Here is a 14,925-nt window from a genome sequence, read left to right as displayed (position 1 = left end):
TCAGCAGATAAACCAAATCCTTGTAGAAAGCTCTCAAGTCCAAAATATGTTTAGGAATATCTTTAAAGATCTGTATCGGTGAGTTTCCAATTTGTAGGGCCTTTTCAAAATGTAGCCTTAAAATTTTATCTCTTTCCTCCTTCGATCTCAGGGTGATCAAACAGTCCCTCGGTGCCTTTCTGTTCTGTCTTTTGCCCAGTCTGAATGCTGTTGTAATCTTAAATTCGTCCTCCTCTAAATCTTCCCAGCAATCAGCAAACTCTTGTGTTAAAAAGTCCATAAGATTGTCTCCTTCATTCTCTGGAATTGATCGTAGTTTCAAATTCCTTTCTTTTCTTTGTAGTTCCCACAATGCCAGGGTTACGTCGTGGTCGTGCACCTTTTTGGCGATCGGTTCTAATTTTTCTTGAGTATCTCCAGCAATAGTTCTAGCTTCTTCTGCAATTTTGCGTGTTGCGGAATTTTCTTGCGTAAGCCTGTTAATAGATTCTGTATTCAAATCCAATCTTGTTGTTAGTTCTGTCAGTTTCTGTGAGTTTTCTGTCAATTTCTTGGTATTTTCTGCAGTCTGCTTTGTTAAGTTCTCCAAAGATTGGTTTATCTTAAGCAGAGCTTGCGACACTGCATCCATGGAGGCGGCTGTCCCTTTTTCTTGTCCTGTTGTTACTGTAGGGGTTATACCTGAGATCGAGCCTCTTTTCTTTTGTTGCTGTTGCTGTTGTTGAAGTTGTCTTGTCTTGGCTCTCGTACTTATCTCATCTGCTGGGCCACTCATATCCCAAGGTCGTTTCCCACGGGAGCCGTCTGCTGGAGGAAAATTCCACCGTCCCAGGCTGTAGCAACTTTTAATTTACCCTCTAGAGGGAGCAAATCAAAATGTCCACGTACGAAGACAAAGAATGTTTAAAAACAAGTATATCAGGAGACTTCTAAATGTGTATTGCAACACTTTTCCAGTAGATACAGTCTCAGCCTTCTCTAATATATTGTAACAGCAAAGTCCAAAAACTTTGTAACAGGCAGAACTTCCACTATGTAACTTTCACAGGAATTTAAAATCAGTTCAGTGTCCTGTTATCTTATAGGCAGTCCGTTTCAGGTTGGGGGCTGCAGAAGATTTCCTTTTTCTTTAAATTGGTCATGCAGCTCATAAAGTCCCTTTTTCCTCCCCTCTGCCCTGCAAGCTAGGGGGGATATCCAAAGTCCAGATGTCAGATTTAAGCAGTTAAAAACAGTGTCCCATGCGGATGCAGCTTATTAACTTTCGTTGCTTTAGTTATCATGCAGTCAGGGGGAGGGAGACTTCCTTAATTTTCGCCTTCCCCGTTTTCAGCCTAATTTCAAGTACTTTTGTATCGGATAGAGGTTCAATCTTACTCACGGGTTTTTTCAGTCCAAATTTTACAGGAAGGAATCGGCGCTCTCCACTAATGGCGACGCGGCTTCACCCTGCGGGCTGGGTGACGATTCTCAGCACCGCGCTCCCCCGTTGTCGTTCCGGAGCCTTTAAAAAGGCTCTTTCTGCGGTAAAGGGGGGGCGCTTTGGGTGCCCACCGAATCTCCTTGTTCACAGGCGTCCGCGCCTGTGATTTTAGGGGTCCCCCACTTGCCGTAGCGGGTCAGACCCGAACTCGCAGAGCCGTCCTCCTCCGGAGCTCGGAAAGAGGACCGCCATTAGCGCTGGCGCCGACCAGAAGTCTCTGCTGTGTATAATTCTTCCACCAGGACTGTAATTCTTCCCTCACTGCCCTTAAATAGCTGCTTGGGGTCTAGTTTGGGGCCTGCATAAAGAACCTCGTCTCTTTTTTCCTTTTAGCTGTAGGTATAAATTCAAGGCCAAAAGCCTTATTGATACACAATCTTCCATCCAGAGCCTGCTTACTCAGGAGTAAGTCCTACTCTGCTCCCAGTTCTGGCAGTTCTGCTAGCAGGAGGCCAAAGGACCCAGAGTGGTTTGCAACCAGGTGGTTTCCAAATGCTGCCCCTTTTGATACGTTTCCATTTATTCTTTTGCGTGGGGACTGGCCAGATTGAAACCCCCCCACCCCATTCAAAAGAAAGACTAGCAAAAGATTTCAAAGGCGGAATTTCCAAAAGATGGCACTTTGTCCTGAATTTAAGACAAGTGAATCAAAAAATCATGGGCTTTTTTGGCGTTTATTTGGGCCTTGTTTAAAAAAAAAGCTCTACAATTTTGGGCTTGTCCTGGTTTTTACTTTTTGAAATATGGCAACCCTAATTATTCTGGGCTCTGCTTTAGAGTTCGGTTGGTAGAGCATGAGACTCTGAATCTATGGGTCGGGGGTTTGAGCCCCACTTTGGGCAAAATATTCCTGCATTGCAGGGGGCTGGACTAGATGACCCTCGTGGTCCCTTCCAACTCTGCAATTCTAGGATTCTACCATGTGTAGAGGAAAGATCGCCCTCTTGTGGGCAGTGGAGGAATGATGTAATGTTGGTTGGTGGGAACTGTTCTTGAGTGTTGCCTTGTCACTCACATGCAACAGCACAACAGTCCTGTGAAAGGAAGGGGGGAGCATTTCTGCAGGCTGATGTCCATCCATCCAGCTGCCCAGGCCCCAGCACCTCCCCCTAACAGTGAAGGGTCCCAGTCTGGAAATCCTCCCTTCCTGCTGGAGATGAGGCAGTGAGGGACTCCAGACAGACAGAGGCGCCCTTGCTCTGGAATTCCCTTGCCAGCAGGGAGGCTTCAAAAGCCCCCCCCAATGCCTCCCCCTTCCCTCATTTACTATGGAGACTTTTCATCTTGTGGTTTGGTCATTTCAAATCCAGATTTTCTCTCTCTCCCTGCAATTTTAATACTGTTGTTGGTTTCCTTGTTTAAATTATTCTATTTACTAGTGATATTTCACATAGCGTTTGTGAATGCAAAGCAGTTGTGGCTCCTGGATAGAAATCTGTGATCCAGACATGGCCTAGTCAATCACACCTTGTTTCAACATCCATCTAACACAAGGAAAAGAAAATCCCCCCATCATTTAGCCCGGACACTGAGGTCCACTTCCGAGGGTCTTCTGGCAGTTCCCTCATAATTACAGGGAACCAGGCAGAGGGCCTTCTTGGTAGTGGCGCCCTCCCTGTGGAACACACGCCCCCATAATAATTTATTATTATTATTATCATCATCATCATCAGATGTCAAAGAGAGAAAGTAACTTTTGGAAGACCTCTGAAGGCCTTCAGGGAAGTTCTTAATGTTTGACATTTTACATGTTCCTTTGTCATAGAACCAAGCTGGCACCATCCATTGGTTCTGGCAGGGTTCTAGTTCATGGTCAACAAGATTAAACAGATGCACGTTGGGCTGATGAGGTGGAGGTGAGGGACCAGGAGTGAGACCTTGGGGTCATGTTAGGTAACTCTGGGAAATTGTTGACCCTGTGTGCACTGGCTCGGGAAACTGCAAATCTCACGCTGGGGATGTTTAGGGAACTGATTGAAAATACACCTGCCACTCTCCTAATGGTTGTAGTGCAGATCTTGTTGGCATGCAGAGGGTCGCAAGGCCAGCTGGCTAGTCCCAGGTGGGTCATCTCCCTCCAGCCGTCCCGCTGCGAAGACCCATCAGCCTCTGCTCCGATGTAAATCAGCGACCCAGGCTTCAAAGCCAGGGCACACTATATCAGCAGAGCGAACTGCGGACACAGAACAGGCGTGAGGCTTGTGGAAGCATACTACAACTACAGATTTATTAATCATAAATCAGGACAAAGAAACATTTCGTCTCTCTCTTTGTATTCTCAGAGAGACAGAGAAAAGCAAAACCTATACACACAACGGAAGTTCCCAGCATACTGTGCTGGAATGAAAACAGACATGTGACACATAACAATCCCATATCTGCTCCTTAAGGAGGAATGGAAATTATTTATGGAGATCTATGGTGTGAACACATTTGGAGTACTGTGTACAGTTCAGTATCTGGGACCTTTCAGTTTGGAGAGAAGACGAGGAAGGAAGGACATGTCAGATAGAATGGAGAAAGAGGATAGAGAAAAGCCACTCCCCCTTAAATTTAGAACTCATGAAATCCAGTGAAGCATGAAGCAGTAATGGTGGAAGATTAAAAAAAAAAGGGTCTCCCCCCTTCTCTGCATCCAGCCAGTCCATGATGGCAACAGCAACAATAAGATAATTACATCAATAGTATGCATTGTGCTCTGCTGGCAGGAGGACTCCCTCGGATCATGTCCAGTTGCAAAAGTGCAAGGAGGCTTTCCACCCTCAGGGCCCAGAGGGGGATCCTGTCTTGGGGCAGCTGGTGGAATTGGAGGAAGCTGACCCTTAGCACTCTGGGTTTGGGACCTACCTGAACCTCCTTCCACATTATACTCATCCATATTGTTTCTCGCCTGCGTCATTTTGGGGATAGCATTCTACACACACTTGCGTCACCATGTGCCCCCCTCCCAACATTGCTCTGAGATGCTCTGGTACGGCCCCTTCTTCCCTGTGCCCCCTTCCCTCATGCAAGACGTGCAGCTGGGAACAGAGCCTTTCCTGGTTCTGCCAGGGAATGCCCCTTTTATTTCTCCTGCCACCAAATATATCTATACACATTATATCTGACATAATGCATCTATAAATCAAAAGAATAGATCAGGGTTTCAAGATTACCTTCGGCATATAAGTAGGTGCTTTCAATCTTTCTGTGTCTTCATGGTTCCACTATTGCAACTATAACAATGGCAGTTATGCTGCTGTTCCTATAATATTAGTCTAACTCTGCTTCCAAAGCAACACCACCAGTCTCAGCTCCACTTTGAGCAACTCTCCATTCCCAGATACAAACATTTCCAGCTCCCTCCACCAAACACCAAAACCAGCTCACTCTCAGTCCACCCTCATTCAGAAGCAACACTACAGATTCACATTAAATATTATATTATGCTTACTATTGTGAAATTCTACCTTCAATACTTTAAATAAACGTCTAGACCACGTTACAAACAACAGAAGCTCACATACGCTGCATGCAATTCAGATTGATTTCTTGTTATTGATGTGAAAGAAAGTGTCAACTTTGAGAGAACCAGGTTCTATACTCTATAAACCATTTCTCTTCTTTGAGTTAATACATGGCCTGTAGGTGTTACCACTCTTAGAGCTCTTACCTCTCAGAGTCTTTTGATGGTTTATAATACTTCCACTACAACTGAACCTCTGTCCACTTCCCTGGGACTTATATTGTTACTCCCCTGTATGAGTTTGTTGATGTTTTGTAAAAACTCCACTTGTACTGAAGCTCCTTCCACACTCCAAGCATTGAAATGGTTTCTCCGTTCTGTGAGTCCATTGATGGTATCTAAGGTGTCCGCTCTGACTAAAGCTCTTTCCACACTCCATACATTTAAATGGTTTCTCCCCCGTGTGAATCAGATGATGGTTTCTAAGGTGTCCACTCTCAGTGAAGCTCTTTCCACACTCCATGCATTTAAATGGTTTCTCTCCCGTGTGAATATGATGATGGTTTGTAAGGAGTCCACTCCGACTGAAGCTCTTTCCACACTCCATGCATTGAAATGGTTTCTCACCTGTATGAGTCCGTTGATGAATTCTAAGTGTTCCACTATCAGTGAAGCTCTTTCCACACTCCATGCACTGAAATGGTTTTTCACCTGTATGAGTCCGTTGATGAATTCTAAGTGTTCCACTATCAGTGAAGCTCTTTCCACACTCCATGCACTGAAATGGTTTTTCACCTGTATGAGTCCGTTGATGAATTTTAAGTGTTCCACTATCAGTGAAGCTCTTCCCACACTCCATGCATTTAAATGGTTTCTCCCCTGTATGGGTCCGTTGATGTTTTCTTAGTGTTCCACTGTTAATGAAGCTCTTACCACAGTCCATGCATTTAAATGGTTTCTCCCCCGTGTGAGTCCGTTGATGAATTCTAAGGGTTCCATTGTGACAGACGCTCTCTCCACATTCCATGCATTTAAATGTTTTCTCCCCTGTGTGTGTCCGCTGATGAATTCTAAGTTTTCCATTGTCACTGAAACTTTTTCCACATTCCATGCATTTAAATGGTTTGTCCCCCATGTGTGTCCGTTGATGTTTTCTTAATGTGCCACTATCAATGAAGCTCTTTCCGCACTCCATACATTTAAATGGTTTCTCACCCGTGTGAGTCCGTTGATGTTTTCTTAGTGTTCCACTGTCAATGTAGCTCCTTCCACACTCCATACATTTAAATGGTTCCCCCCCCCCGTGTGAATTCGATGATGGATTCGAAGTGTTCCTCTATCAATGAAGCTCTTTCCACACTCCATGCATTTAAATGGTTTCTCCCCTGTGTGAGTCCATTGATGTTTTCTTGGTGTTCCACTGCTACTGAAGCTCTTCCCACACTCCATACTTTCAAATTATTTCTCCTCTCTCCTTTCACACTCCATACATTTAAATGGTTTCTTTGTTAATCCTATTGGACATCGCCCACCAGAATTCTGATTGCCTTCTCCATTGTCTTCTTTCGATGGGGTGGGGTAGGGAGAAAATCCTATTTGTTTTCTAGGAAGAGAACAAAGGAATATTACACACATGAATTACAACCTCCACTTATTTTAACATCTTGTACATTCTCTCCTGTCCTCCATATGTTCCAAATTTTTCGGAAATGCAAATGAAATAATTTAAAATAATAGTAATGCATCATCAACATTTCATAACCCTTAATTATAGTTAATGAAGCAGCATTATCTCAGAATACGGTAGACTTTTGGTGTTTACTTTTTACATAAAGTGGTTTCTCACAGGAAAGGGAGCTGCTCTATGTCTATGAACCTGGCCAATATTCATCAGGGTCCTAAGTTCACCATGAAGTTCTTCATCCTCTGCACAATAATCTGTTGGGTGTAGTGAAGGGTTAGCCTTCTGTGCCTCGAGCCTGAGAGGAGGAGACAACAAGGGAGGTAAGCCAGGACGTGAGGAAAGCAGCTTGGAATGCTGTGTACTGAGTGGAAATCGAAAGCATTCTGTTACAGCGCTGCAAGCAGAGAGAGAAGATGCAGCTTAACACGGATGGCTATTGGAGATTGTAAATACGCTATTTTGTTCCAATAAAGAGATATTAGGACAGAAGAAACGTTTGGCACTGATTTACTGCTCTTTCAACACGCGACCGCTGTGCAACTTTGCTAATTGCTAATTGCTTTACGACCTGCAGAGGCTCGCAGGGAAAGTGTGGCTGGGCGCCGAACGATAAAGCAATAAAACTATCGAAAATAATCCTCCACCCCTGGGGCCACATTTTGTCCCCTTCGACCTCTAGATCTTTATTAATCACCTGCACATTCCCTTTGGCCTCAGGAGGTCCATACTGACCATTTTGGGAGACCCATATGTAAGTCTAGTGACAAGGCTTGGTGCTTGTAGTCGGTTGAAGGAGTGCTCAGTTGGAGAATGTTCTTGGGGTTGGACCTCCACCTCTCAGCCTTGCATTCTTGAATGGAGAAAGCTGGAGATGCAGAAGGAAAGCAGCTGAAGCCTGACTGCTGGGAAGGCCAGATTGAGACACCCAGCCCAATTATGATTTATAATAATTATATGCCGCCGGGTCTCGCACCCGCCTCCTGACACTGGCTTATCTTAGCGGAGATTCCCTGTCCAAGCCTCTCTCACTGTTCTTCCTCCTTTGCCCTGGGTGGCCAAGGGCTTCCGGATATTCTAGCTCTGCTCCAACTGGGAATTATTTATTAAATTATTATACCTCTCTTCATCTGAATATCACAAGATAAAAATATGTGTGACACTGAAAAAGGTGAGTATTAAAGGTGAATAACACTGATTGTGGGAAAGAAAAGAAAGGAGATGAAACCAGTGGTGTGTCCACCTGAATGTAATATAATAATAATAATAATAATAATAATAATAATAATAATAATGTGTAAAGAAGAAACCAATCTTCAAATCAGTTTCATATTCCCTGGCTGAATTTCTCAGCCACAATTGTGACTCGGAATCTTAGCCACACTTTATTCTAGAATATCAACTGGATCTCTTTGTAATAGGAGCCAGACATCCCTGGGATTTCATCCAGACATTTCTTTAGTGTGGGCAGCAGCAGCAGCGGAGAAAGGAAGGAAGCAACTTTGGGGACAAACCATTTCCTTCAGAAGGTCTTCCCCTGTGGCCAGCAGGGTTGATAAACTGCTCAGTGGGGACACATTGGAAATGTCTCAAGAACCCTTAAGATCCTGTTCCACCAACTCCCAAGTAACACTGAGCCCTAGAGGAACCGTCTATACTGAGGTGAGTCACCTCTGGCCCTCCAGATGTGGTTGGACTCAAAGGACCACCTGCCCAAGCAAGGATGGCCCATGGCCAGGGAGGATGGGAGTCTTATCTGGGGGGACACACTTTCCCCTTCTTCCCCCTCCCCTGAAAACGCTGAATATCTGCATTTTGTTTCCTCCTTCCTCCGTGATCTCCAACATCTTCCTGATACAGTCCAACCAACTGCTCACATTCCCAAATCATCCTGTGCCATTGACTTCCCAAGGCGGCTGCATTGTGTCTAGGACACTGGCAATGGGACAGCACCTTCCACTGGATGAGAGGATAGAGGGTTAAATCAGGGCTGGCCAAATGGGACTCCGCTCCGTCCCCTCCTTGCCCCTCCCTGCATCTGCTGCCTGAGGGGCCTGCCTCAGTTTCCCTAGTGGGGGAGCAGGCCCCGAGAACAGCCTTCTCTCTTCCCCCAAAATACAGGAAACACGACAAAGAAGGCCTTGGAGTGTCACCGTGGAACATAACAACAACAACAACAACAACTGGTTGTAAGTCCCTTTGGGCTGCCCTGGGCAAGAGAAAGCAACCAATAGATTAAATAAACAAATAACAATAAGAATAACTGAAACTGCAGTACAGTGGTACCTCGGGTTAAGTACTCAATTCGTTCCGGTGGTTAAGAAAGTGTTCTTAACATAATGGGGCCTCCTGCTGCTGCCGCGCCGCTGGACCACAATTTCTGTTCTCATCCTGGGTTAGCGGAGTCTGTAACCTGAAGCGTATGTAACCTGAGGTACCACTGTAATAATAATAATAAGGCAGCCTCTTGAGGGGGGAGCACGGGAACCCACCCATTTCCATAACAATCTTCCCCATCCCTTAAATCCCACAGTTAAGAGATCTGATATAGTGGGAATAATGGACACCTGGCTGAAGGGAGAGGAGGATTTGGGCCCAGGTGTCTCTGGGGGGGGGGGGGAGCCCTTTAGATGCTTCTCCACGGAAACCCAGGCATGAGGGAGAGACTGGAGTTGCCCAGAGAGAAGCCTCAAAGGGGGGGGGGATAATAAAGGGGGCTTCCTCCCTTTCCTCCCCCCCCCCCATGGTTGGACTCGCTCTAACAGCCCCCAGCGCCCCCTGCAGCTCCTGACCTGGGACTTGAGGCAGGGCAAGGACTGAGCTTCAGGGGAGGAGAGGGTGGCTGGATCGGGGCTCCTGCTCAGGGATCTCTCCCTGGTCTACGCGGAGTCATGGCAGATTCCTGGGCAGGAGGGAGAGGTCAAGGCAGGCGCCCCCCCCCAGTCCCTCTCTCTTTCTCCAAAATGGCTTCCATCCCTCCCCAGGGATGCTTCCCTTCCTCCCTCCGCCCCCCCAGGGTCCCCTTTCCCCAAAGGCCCCCCTGGCTGGCTCAGCCTTCCTGCCAAATCTCTCCCCATCCCAGGAGGGAGACGGGGGGGGGGTCTCCATCCAGGCCTCTCTCGCCCCCATTAACCCTTCCATGGACTCCCCAGTCTCCCCCCAAAGGGGACCCACCAAGCCAGGATGGCGGCGCCCCAGAGATACCTGCCAGGGGGGAGCCAGAACTGGGGCCTGGGTTCAAGTCCCAGCCCGGGGGGCTCCCTTGTCCTTCCCGGGGGGGGGCAGCTGAGCATCTCCTCTCCCCCCTCCCTCGCTCGCTCTGCTATTCCCATTTCCTTCCCCGCAAGACAAAGGGCTGGGGGTCTCCAAGGAGGCGCCCCCTCGGGGGGAGGGGCTCCTTTCTCCAAAACCAGCCCCTCCCCCGCTCGCCGGATCCCCAGAAGGGGGGAGGGGGAGGAACCCCCCACTTTCCTTTCATCCTCCCCAAATCCTGCCCCCTCCTTCCCAGCTGCCCTGTTTGCAGATTCAGGGGGAGGAAAAGCGCCCCCTTCTCTCCCCTTCCCCCCATATATAGATATATTTCGCACCTCTTTCCCCTCCTCCTCCTCCGCAGAGCTGCTCCTCTTCCGGGAAGGTGGATCAGGCCCCTCCCCTCCCCCCTTGGCCCCTCCCTTCCTGCCTCCCTAGGAAGCGGAGCTCACTGACGGGGGGGGGAGGAATGAGTGGCCCCTCCCTCCCCGAAGACACCAATTCTCCTCCTTCCAAACCAGCTCCGTTTTCCTGATTCTCTCCTGAGTGATACGGAAGGGGGGGCATGTCTTCTTCACCTTGTTCTTCGCTACAATATATCCATTTATTTCCATCTGCCAAGCCCTTCCTCCAGGCGATGCCAGGTGACAGACTATGCAAACATGGACCATTGTCTTCTCAGGATGTGCTTATCTGCGCATATCTCCAGCTCTCTGCATATTCCCTCCTCCCTCCTCCATCCAGCTCTCTGCATATTCCCCCCTCCCTCCTCCATCCAGCTCTCTGCATATTCAACCCTCCCTCCTCCATATGTTAATCTGTGTAACCCAACCTCTCCTTAATGTATTCATGATGTAACTGGGATGTATTTTGCACTGTATTCTGGGATATGGAGGGAAATTTCAAAAGTTCATGTCACCCCTTTCTCTCTGTTCAATCTCGCCTTGAACCTGTTGCGCAATAAACTTGGATCTTCTGCAGTTTGCTCCTGCGTCCGGCTGAGCTCATTTTTCTTCCGCAGGGACCCACGGACTTAGTCTGATGAGCTGGGTGGCAGAGTAACCCCGCACCCAGATTTTTCCGTAACAGTTGGCTGCCCAACGTGGGGCTTGCGGTTCTCCCGAGCTGCTGACTGGGGCCCCCGAAATCTTCAGCCGGCTCCGGGCCATTTTGCCTGGGAAGATCCTTTTGGACCCCCAGCCATCTTCCGGGCAGTAATCGAAAGCCCTAGGAGTTCAGCCGGGGAGCAAAAGAGGGATCCAGCCGGCTTATTCATCGATCCCGGGATCATCATAGAAGACGCGTGAGTATAAGGAAAAAGGAAAATCCAGTGCACTGGTTGGAAGGGGGTGGAATCTCCTGGCAACTGAATTCTCTGCCCTCCTCTTTATCGCTCCTTCTTGCCTTTCTCTTGGTCCGGTTAGTGAGAGAGACCGTGGACCGCTGCTCAACCCGAAAGGGGGGTTCTGAGCTCTATCTCTTTCTCCTCTCAAACCCTCCAGTCAGCCGCACCAATTGAGAGTCCGAAAGTAAGACGGAGAGACCCGACTTGAAAGATAGCCGACTCTCCGCAACGGGCATCCCAGTTGAAAGCAAGGGGTTGGAGTTCTCTTTCCGAACTTCCCGAGCGTCCTTGCTAGGGGGCAGGAAGGGGTCTGGCTTTCTATCCCAATCCCAGCCGCACTGGTCGGTGCCACGTAACACGTGTATCGTGCGTGAGCCCGCTTCCAAAAGCAAGGGGGATTTTCAGTTCGAAATTCTATCCAGGGACCACCTGATCTGGCACCGAATGGCGCGGGCGTCCAGTAGGGCCCCTTTTCCTGAGATGTGACGATAGGTAGGAGGTTGCCAGGAGGGATAGCCCATGAGGAATTGGGCAGGACCTGCAGAGTGGAAAGAGACCCCAGGTTATAGGAAATAAGGAAATAAGGAAATAAGGAAATAAGGAAATAAGGAAATAGGAAATAAGGAAATAGGAAAGGGAACGCAAGGAACCGGATAGCTAGAGCTCTCTAAAACCCACTAAGGAAGTTGCCAGGCAACTAGAAGCCCCTTCTCTTCTCTTCTTTACTATACGTCCCTGTACTAAGCATACCAAACCCCTAGACATACCAATCCTAATCAACCCCTCTCTTTCCCCCTTCTCTATCCCAGACACCCCCCCAAAAAAGGAAAAAGCAAAAAAAAGCAACAACAGCAATGCATGCATCTATAAAGGGGTACCCAGTCAACCAAGCGTTGTGAGCCCTACCAGTTTGATTAACTGGTGGTGTGTTTGAAGAGGCAAGGAGGCTCATAAAACCATGTGGGACCTTCCTACTATTTTCACTTAATGAAGCCAAAGGTAGTGGCCCAACTCCTTGCAATAACCAACTAAAGGATGAGAATATATATGTTTACATGTTGTCTGTTATGTGTGTTGTCTGTTAATACATATATGAGAATATGTATGTTTACATGTTGTCTGTTATGTGTGTTGTCTGTTCCTTCTGTCTCTGGCAGACTGCCTTTCTTAAGTGTGCATAGTTTAAACTGCAAGCTTGCTTCAAAATTTAAATCTAAGGAAGCCATGCTGGACCTTAGCAGTCCTAAATAAGAGAAAATGAGAATGAAGTGTGCAAATGTTTACCCCACCTCTTGCTTTGCCCCAACTTTTGAGATTGTGAGTCTACAGTCTTATTTTGGAAGGTGCTGATAACCTAATGTTTCTGCTGCAAAAGCCTAGTTGAGCCAACTGCTCTCTCAAGCTAAAATGCAGTGTATGTACTTCATTAAGCATATGCCTATGAAAGTATGGTGTTCCTTCTAAGAAAATTATGTGAGTCCAGTTTTAACTTTGATTTGGTTGGACAGAAGAGTTATTGTAAGGCTCCTGATATCAGTCTCTATAAGACGTCCTGGCCTCTTTTCTTAGAAAATGCCCCCCCTTGTTTCATTCTGTCTCTTTCAGTTTTTTTTCCTTCTCCTTCTTATTCTGTGCCAGGTAAATTTACTCCCGAGTAAGCTTCCTTTAAAGGAAACTGCAAGGGGGGGCATATATTAGGCTTACTATTCCTCTGCAAGTTCAGGAAAAATTGTCACTTTTGTATTCCTTTTAAATCAAATCTATGGCTGTTTTAACTATGCTTTATAAGAGATTCTCTCCCTATCTTGGGAAAAATGTTCACTTCAGTCTTTAAAGATAATTTATCTAGGAACTTTCATTCTTTAGTCTAAGGAAGTAAACTCTCACTCAAACTAGCTTCAAGATCTGCTAAAAGGGTTCTGTATAGAGTTGGGTACTTTTATTTTCCTCTCCCTTAGTACATGATAGGAGCATAGATGTTTCCTTTCCCAGCTGTAAATCTGTACTTAAATGTGTATGTGTATGTCTCTTTGGTAATACAAATCTTGCTGCGAAATCTTGCTGTGAACCCTATATTTTGCTGCGCCTCTCCCGCTGTCCCCCGAGTTTGTGGGGCTGGCGACGGGAAGGAGCAGGCTTCTCCCCCCGCCAGCCTTCTAACCAAGTCGGGGGACAGCGGGAATGGCGCGCTGCGCCTCTCCCGCTGTCCCCCGAGTTTGCAGGGCTGGCAACGGGAAGGAGCAGGCTTCTCCCCCCGCCAGCCTTCTAGACAAGTCGGGGGACAGTGGCAAAGGCGCGCTGCGCCCCTGCCGCTGTCTCCCGAGTTTGCGGGGCTGGCGACAGGGAGGAGCAGGCTCCCCCCGCCAGCCTTCTAACCAAGTCGGGGGACAGCGGGAAGGGCGCGCTGCGCCCCTGCCGCTGTCCCCCGAGTTTGTGGGGCTGGCGACGGGAAGGAGCAGGCTTCTCTCCCCGCCAGCCTTCTAACCAAGTCGGGGGACAGCGGGAAGGACGCGCTGCGCCTCTCCCGCTGTCCCCTGAGTTTGTGGGGCTGGCGACGGGAAGGAGCAGGCTTCTCCCCCCGCCAACCTTCTAGACAAGTCGGGGGACAGCGGGAATGGCGCGCTGCGCCTCTCCCGCTGTCCCCCGAGCGTGCGGGGCTGGCGGTGGGGCTCTCCTGAAGCCTGGAGAGTGAGAGGGGTCAGTGCGCACTGACCCCTCTCGCTCTCCAAGCTTCAGCGAAAGCCTGCATTCGCCCCATAGGACGCACACAGATTTCCCCTTCATTTTTGGAGGGGGAAAAGTGCGTCCTATAGTGCGAAAAATACGGTAATTATTTGCAGCTTCCCACGGAAAACTCAAGGACATCCCTTTTGCCTTTTGCCCCTTCCTTGTCTAACTGTGTTTTTAAGTCACCCCAAAAACCCTGCCCCTTACAGGATATCACTTCTACAGATGTGCAATGATGAAAAGCAGCAACAACCCCTCAACTCAGTCATCACAAGACCTGCAACGACAGACACCAGATATAGACTGATGGGGGAGTGGGGCTGACAAAGGGGGGAGGAGTTGAATTGCAAGGACATTTTTTTTTCCACTTGAACCTCAAGCCTCTGTGTACCAGGATTCAAAAGATACATACGTAAAAGGTCACAATTGTGTCAAGATACGCAACTGATATTTAATTAGTTTGTTTTGTATTATGTGTTATTATGTAAGAATGTTGAAATGTGTCTGACAGTGTGTTATTTCCACAAAGGGGGGGGGGTTTTTTGTGTGTATCTGTTTTTATGTTTAATGCCTTATTGCTTACACACCAATGGAGAATTCTCATGCATTTTATACTTTCTAATAGCTCACACTATTGTGTAGTCCAATGTTTAGATAACCACATTTCATTGCCCCACCTGGCACTATGCCAACCTTCCCTACCCATTTTAAAAATTGTGCTAAAACTTGCTTTACCAAGGAGAAGATTCTAAGAAACATGAAGGTGGATATGCTTTGGTTTAGCAGGAAGGATCCCTTATAGACTTAAATTGACTTATTTGGACAACTGCCCTTGTTAAGAATGGTTTTCTTTTAACAGATTGGTTTGAAGAGTTGAGAACCCTGGGGCAAGATAAATTCAAATTGGACTCAGTTTGAATTGGGCAAGTGTATCCAGGCTGCAATTAGCTTTTTGGTCCTTTAAGTGCAAGTGAGCAACTTCCCATGAGTGCCAG

The 14,925-nt window shown here is 47.6% G+C and overlaps 3 protein-coding genes across 7 annotated transcripts in view; all 3 read right to left on the bottom strand.

Annotated features, from left to right (window-relative positions):
* Positions 1–14,925, bottom strand: part of LOC309525813 (uncharacterized protein) — a 72,999-nt gene that overhangs the window by 28,247 nt on the left and 29,827 nt on the right. Inside the window, exon 1 of one of the 2 annotated variants that reach the window (XM_082211402.1) lies at positions 7,307–7,336. The exons of the other annotated variant lie outside the window; for it this stretch is intronic. The gene's annotated coding sequence lies outside the window, so the exon portion shown is untranslated. Of the gene's footprint in view, positions 1–7,306; positions 7,337–14,925 lie in introns of those variants that run through there. 2 annotated transcript variants of the gene reach the window in all.
* LOC309526254 (uncharacterized protein) overlaps positions 1–14,925 on the bottom strand; it is a gene marked incomplete at its 3' end in the record, with an annotated part of 151,122 nt that overhangs the window by 116,520 nt on the left and 19,677 nt on the right. The window lies entirely within an intron of this gene.
* On the bottom strand, positions 3,683–10,257 carry LOC309525825 (uncharacterized protein). Of its 4 annotated transcripts, XM_082211429.1 has the most exons (3): positions 10,197–10,257; positions 8,896–9,049; positions 3,683–6,531 (listed from the first exon to the last, which is right to left on the bottom strand). In XM_082211429.1, exon 3 carries the CDS (start codon positions 6,205–6,207, stop codon positions 5,212–5,214), a length of 996 nt encoding a protein of 331 aa, XP_082067555.1. In that variant the 5' UTR covers positions 6,208–6,531; positions 8,896–9,049; positions 10,197–10,257; the 3' UTR covers positions 3,683–5,211. The 4 variants fall into 4 exon arrangements, with proteins under 4 accessions (XP_082067555.1, XP_082067554.1, XP_082067557.1 ...); XM_082211428.1 differs by lacking the exon at positions 10,197–10,257 and having other exon boundaries at positions 8,896–9,592; XM_082211431.1 differs by lacking the exons at positions 8,896–9,049; positions 10,197–10,257 and adding an exon at positions 6,751–7,241.

This window comes from Podarcis vaucheri, assembly GCF_965113315.1.
Source record: "Podarcis vaucheri genome assembly, chromosome: 2".
NCBI classification, from domain to species: domain Eukaryota; kingdom Metazoa; phylum Chordata; class Lepidosauria; order Squamata; family Lacertidae; genus Podarcis; species Podarcis vaucheri.
This window is presented reverse-complemented; position numbering and strand designations above follow the sequence as displayed.

What these genes read in the sequence shown, in the direction of transcription:
- LOC309525825 (XM_082211429.1), bottom strand. Translation starts at nt 6,207, where the DNA reads ATGGAGTGTGGAAGGAGCTACATTGACAGTGGAACACTAAGAAAACAT.